This window comes from Manihot esculenta, chromosome 17 (genome assembly GCF_001659605.2).
Source record: "Manihot esculenta cultivar AM560-2 chromosome 17, M.esculenta_v8, whole genome shotgun sequence".
In the NCBI taxonomy this organism is placed as follows: domain Eukaryota; kingdom Viridiplantae; phylum Streptophyta; class Magnoliopsida; order Malpighiales; family Euphorbiaceae; genus Manihot; species Manihot esculenta.
Window position 1 is genome coordinate 31,116,631 of NC_035177.2, and position 5,594 is coordinate 31,122,224.

At 37.8% G+C, this 5,594-nt stretch overlaps 2 protein-coding genes across 5 annotated transcripts; one reads left to right on the forward strand and one right to left on the reverse strand.

Annotated features, from left to right (window-relative positions):
• Positions 1-2,622, reverse strand: LOC110604732 (F-box/kelch-repeat protein At3g27150). Of its 4 annotated transcripts, none has more exons than XR_006349148.1 (2): positions 110-2,622; positions 1-66 (listed from the first exon to the last, which is right to left on the reverse strand). XR_006349148.1 is itself a non-coding variant. In XM_043952285.1 (2 exons), exon 2 carries the CDS (start codon positions 1,565-1,567, stop codon positions 197-199), a length of 1,371 nt encoding a protein of 456 aa, XP_043808220.1. In that variant the 5' UTR covers positions 1,568-1,586; positions 2,434-2,622; the 3' UTR covers positions 108-196. The 4 variants fall into 4 exon arrangements, 3 of the variants coding, with proteins under 3 accessions (XP_043808220.1, XP_043808219.1, XP_021598704.1); XM_043952285.1 differs by lacking the exon at positions 1-66 and having other exon boundaries at positions 108-1,586; positions 2,434-2,622; XM_043952284.1 differs by lacking the exon at positions 1-66 and having other exon boundaries at positions 108-1,586; positions 2,015-2,622.
• Positions 2,623-3,102: 480 nt separating this feature from the next.
• Positions 3,103-5,265, forward strand: LOC110605614 (30S ribosomal protein S21, chloroplastic). The gene is made up of 2 exons (XM_021744246.2): positions 3,103-3,576; positions 4,835-5,265. The coding sequence occupies exons 1-2, from the start codon at positions 3,155-3,157 to the stop codon at positions 4,944-4,946; spliced, it is 534 nt and encodes a 177-aa protein (XP_021599938.1). The 5' UTR covers positions 3,103-3,154; the 3' UTR covers positions 4,947-5,265.
• The last annotated feature ends 329 nt before the right edge of the window (positions 5,266-5,594 follow it).

A 5,594-nucleotide genomic window follows, 5' to 3' on the forward strand; every position in this document is an offset into this window, starting at 1 on the left:
GCAATAAATCAGATTTTTTTCTTCACTTCTTTATCCTAAAACTGACAAACAGGTTTCAAGCCCATTGCAGTTCACAGGATTCTGTACAGAGAATAAAAAGAAAGATGTTTGGTAGAATGATTCATCTTGGTTCCTTCAAATAGCCGCCAGCACACTAATATTGAAGCATCTAATATGTCAAATCCTAGTTTAAAATTCAAGCTACCATTACAGAACAGTTCAATATAAAATTGCTCAGTCTGTTTCTGCCGCCACACTCAAGAGGCCTCCATTGCAATTCCTCAGCTTCAGCATCTGGAGAACATGTGTATATGGCCATGCTATCTCCTGAATAAGAGACAGATTTTGATGAACCTATTACAAGTAGCTCATTGCCCAGAGACTTGAAGGCCACCCCCCATCCTCTCGAAGAATCAGCTCTTACTGGGACGGGTCCCAATTTCCTCCATGTTCTGCTCCTTTTTGAATACACTTTCAGCACATTTGATGAAGTCTCTAGCGAGTATAGCTCATTATTCACAACAGCAACAAGTGGTGGAGAATGAAAAGTGGCAACAGGAGTGTCCTCCAACATGTCTGGGATGAGTTCCCATGTCTTTTTATCCTCATCGTAAGCTTCTCCACAAGTAAGACATCTTCCCTCCTCATTTCGGCCGCCGATAACGTAAAACTTGTTGTCCATGTAGCATCCAGAGCTGAGCCTCCTTTTCTCCTGCATCATTGGGAGAGATTCCCATGTCTTAGTGTCGGAATTGTATTTCTCAGCAGAATTTAGAATTGCACCGGTCTCTGTTACTCCACCAGCTACGAAAGCAAAGGGACCGCAGGAAGCTGAAGCAAACAGACACCTGGATTCGATCATTGAAGGACCCCTTCTCCAGCTATTTGTTTCTAATTCATACCTCCAAACTACAACACCATCTATTTCCCTGCCTGAAATGATCATATGAGTCCCTGCACAAACTGATTCTCTGTCTCCTGAAGAAAAACAGGAGTCTGCTGGCAAGTCTGGAAGCTTTCTACGGGAAGTGAATTGTCGATCAAATGCCCACCAACCACTGTCTCCAGTTGTGAAAATAAAAACAGATGATTCTCTGACCCCAAGTTCCCTTCTGATCTTAAAGAGCTCTCCACTCTTCATAAGAGCGAATATTCTCTTGTTCACCAAAGGAAATTTCCAGGATTCTGATCTTGGAACTCTTGCCAAAATCTGATTCTCTATCTCATCATTAAGCTGTGGAACTTCGGAGTAATCTGCATCCTGAGGTTCTACACTTGTGAAACCATCGACCCTGTCTTCTGCTCTATTGGTTTCACAGGCAATGGCAGTTGCAGGTGGCTGATTGCAAGCAAACCTGAAGCTATTACCAGATTCCTCGAGCATCCGTTTCTTGCGAGGATTATTATCACTTCCACACACATATTCTCGGTCATCTTCCTTGCCATTAGATTGGCAAGCACCAAGCTTTTTTGGCTGGAGACTGTTAGAAATAATCCAAAAGCTATTGCCAGGATCCTCACCAAGCATCCCTGCATCTTCACCTCCTTGATCTTTCCCTTTGGACATGGATCAGAATCCGAAATCTCTAACATTACATGAAATTGGGGAAAATTAATTATCAGAAAATATTTGGAGAAATATAAATATTAATTAGATAACTGAAATAGATAGACATACAGGGATTCTTTTCATGGATGATGAGGATTCTAAGGAATTAGTAAATATTTTCATACCCAGAAATCTTATCAGAAATTAGACAAATTCATCCGATGTCTATATCAAGAATTGATCAATACCACAAACAAAACCATTATGAACAACCAGAAAAATCAGAAAACAGAACAGAAACAGTGCAGGTGACAGTAAGTATTCAGAATCAAAAGTGAAGTGATGAATCAGAACGTACATAGATAGAAACTCAACAAAGCAAATACATGAATGGAAGCCCGAAGTGGTGAAGAAACAAAATAATTACAGGTATTTAGAGAGAGAATCACAGAGAGAGAAGCGTACCAGGCAAGTTTTCTAAGTCTAAGTTAGTCAAGTCAAGGAAGTAAAAGAAGGGGACGGTTATATGGAGAAAAATGAATTCATCGTCAAAAACACAATTCTCAAGGAGGATAATAAACTGAGAACAAACCAAGAATTTAGAGTTAAGGAAGAGAGAGAAAAATATGTAGATATATAAATGCAAAAACAGAAAATATATAGTAGTAGTGTTGATGAGAGAAGCCATTAAAGGGCAGAGAAAGATGATGGTGAAAGAGTTCAATTTCAAAGTAATCTATTGGATGGGTAGGAGATTTATGGCTTAGTTTAATGGTGGGATTACAATATTCTGCAATTGAGTAGTATCAAATCTCTGATGCTGCTTTTTCTATTAGCATCACCTCCTCCAATATGAAAAAATATATATATATATTTTTCTCTACCAAGGCAATTCTTTAGGGCGGGGTGAGGGATTTCTCTTCAGCCTTCTTTGATTCAAACAGCCCAGGTGAATTTCTAGAAATTTGTTAAAAAGCAAAGTTAAGAAAAGATGGAATTATTAAAGAGATGGATATAACAAGTGGGCAGTTGATGTAGGACAAGGAGCTAGATAACCAAAAGAAGAACAATTCAAGCAGATTGTGGTAATTTAAATTATCATAGAGAGATTATGGTAATTAATTAAATAGAAGCCAATTTCAGAGAAGATGCCACGCCCTACACCTTCAAAGTGGAAAGTCTATTGGATGACTCATTCTTTTGAAGTATGCTTTTTTAACCTTAAGCAAACTTAATTAATTTTTTAACCAATAATGGGTTGCCTCTCCACTCATTGATTGTGCTTTTTTTCTTTATGGATTTTATAATAATAATCCCATTTTGTGTTGAGACACAGGTGTTGATTTTTCAAGGTATTCTCAAGTTCCTAACGTCTCCCAAGCCAAACCGTAGGGATGGCTCAAAACCTAGCTCAAAACCGTAGCTTAAATTTGATATCAAAACTGAAATTACAAATTGTTGGGCTCCCAGTGTAACTGGGCCTGTCCTTTCCAATCAAACCCAACCCACAACAAGAACCCGGCCACACCAGACCAGAAAAACTAAACGCAACTCGCATACACAGCATAGCCATTAGCCCCAGGACGCCAATCCATCCATCCATCCATGGCTATCTCGCTTTCTCTCTCCAACTTCCGTTCCTTCCTCTTGCCTTCAAATCCACCTCCCAAAACCTCACCCCAATTCTTCTTCTCTTCTCCACTAACTCAATCTTTATCTCGAAAGTCTAAGGATAAGTTGACTCCACTGGTGGCTCAACAGGGTCATTGTGCTTCTTTGTCGGCCGAATTGTCCTCGGTTATCTGCCCAGCTGCTGCGTATGCGAATACCCTTTTCTTTAAATCGGCTTACAATGTTCAGGTGATCGTGGATGATAACGAGCCTGAAGAGAAGCTGTTGAATAGGTTCAGGAGGGAGGTTATGAGGGCTGGTGTCATTCAAGAGTGTAAGAGGAGGAGGTTCTTTGAGAACAAGCAAGATGAGAAGAAACGCAAGTCTCGTGAGGCTGCTAAGCGTAATAAGAGAAGGTCTGGTTTTTTCTCCTGTTCTTTTGATTTTCTTTTTTTTTTTTTTTTTTTTTTCTCTCGTTATTGTTTGTTTGGCTTCTGAGTTAATTGGAAGGAAAGTAAAGAAAAAATGAGGGGAGGTTTTGGACGAGAAGTTTACACCACCCAATAATTCAAGACCTAATTCTGCATTGAGCTACTTATGATGTGAATTTGTTGGTTTGTTAGTGGTTTGGTTCTTTGACGAAGAATTTGTTTTGAGGAATGTAATTACTTAATTGTGAAATTGCATTTATTATTATTATCTTTACATGACTTCTTGCGTTTGGGTGCTGAGAAAATGAGGAGTTGGAAAAAAAAAAATGGAACAAAGAGGATGGTATTTTAAGAGCTTTGATATGTTGGTATCCAAATAGATTAGAAACTTTAGAATTAAGATAGCTAATTGCCTTAAGCTAGTTAATGTCATTTTCGTGCTGGGAAAATTAAGGTAAGAAAAGAAAAAGCTTTTGTTGGTTAAGAAAAAATTTGTCAAAGAACTTGTTTTCTTTGGTTGTAGAGAGGAGAATCAAAGTGAAATGCAACTTTAGTCGCTTCTCTCTCTCTATTGTTTAAGCAACCCAGTGCTTTGGCTTTGGCTTTTCTCAATTCTATCACTCTAATGATGGATTTAAGCTCCTTTTCGTCATCTAAATTCAATTGCAATATGGATTTTCTCCATGGTTTGTGTTTGAGGATGCCATTGCTGACTTAACCCCATTGACAATATTATATACTTGTAGACGTTTCAGTTAATTGGGCTGTTAACTAGTCATCTGCTGATTCATTAATCTTTTTTTTTTTTTGGGAAGAAAAATCTTATGAGCATCTTGCATAAATAGTATTACATTCTTATATCTTTATGTTACATGTCTTTTATATGCAATGAACTAGTTGTACATTTCTGTTTTGTTCTCAAGGTCTTGATATCTTCATTTTGTAACATTCCTGCTACCAATGCTGTATTATATAGCTGTTCTATTGCAATATATTATGATCTTTCCTGTCACTTTGCCATGAAATTTAGCATTGTTAATATAGGCATCAGCTGAGTAGCAGCAATTAACACTCCTTTGTTTAGGTCATTGTTTTTCCTTAAAGGGGACATTTTGCTTCTTTTTTGTGCTCTATTCCCTTCATTATGTTAATACAGCATTTTTTTTTATTTGGGGAAAAGAACTTCTGTTAGGTCTTTTAAGAAAGTGGGTATTTGGTGCTGACTTTTCTTGCTGTAAACCAGGCGCTTCTCATCAAGACCTCCAACTCAAAACAAGCAGGAAACATCAACAAGCAAGAAGGACGAGGATGATGAAGATAACTGGGACATGCCTGAAGGAGACGTTCCCTATTAAATATATTACCCTCCCTGTTAACTGTAGAATTTTCACATTTTCATTGTGAGAGGCTTGTTTGTTCCATCAAAGCCGGTCAATTAAATCATGTTCTTTGACTTAACCTTTTTGCATCTTCATTTTGTTACTTTTGTATCTAAGATAATTATATATCTCATTCTTGAATCAGTTTGAGGACACTTCATGTAATTGTGTTCTAGGTTCCTGAATCATTTATCGGACAGCTGTCTACTTCTGGAACAGGTAAAGACTACTGTTTTCACCCGTCCTATGCACCCTTGTAAGAAATTATGTAAATCCAGTTTCTTGTTTTGCATCATTATACTTTTTGAGAGGATCTCATTCATTCTAGAATTGATTTGTTTCCACATTGTGATTGAGACAAGATTCAAAGAGATGCTTACTCTGTTGATTTTATACAAGTTGTTCATGAAAAGTATAAGCATATAGGCCTATTTTGTTGATTTGCAGAGGAAGGAGCAACACTTTGAATATGCAGGAGGCAAAATAACAGGGAAGGAATGCTGAAGAGGCATTTCTACCCCTCAGTTTTGGTTAAGAGAAAATTGAAGGGGCCAAACAATTTTCATATTGTAGAGAGAATAAAGGGGACTATCATCTCTAAGAAGGATTAGGCCTCTGTATTCT

Coding starts and splice junctions, on each gene's coding strand:
- LOC110604732 (XM_043952285.1), bottom strand. CDS start 1,567: ATGTCCAAAGGGAAAGATCAAGGAGGTGAAGATGCAGGGATGCTTGGT.
- LOC110605614 (XM_021744246.2), top strand. CDS start 3,155: ATGGCTATCTCGCTTTCTCTCTCCAACTTCCGTTCCTTCCTCTTGCCT. Junction 3,577..4,834: donor GCTAAGCGTAATAAGAGAAG/GTCTGGTTTTTT, acceptor GCTGTAAACCAG/GCGCTTCTCATCAAGACCTC.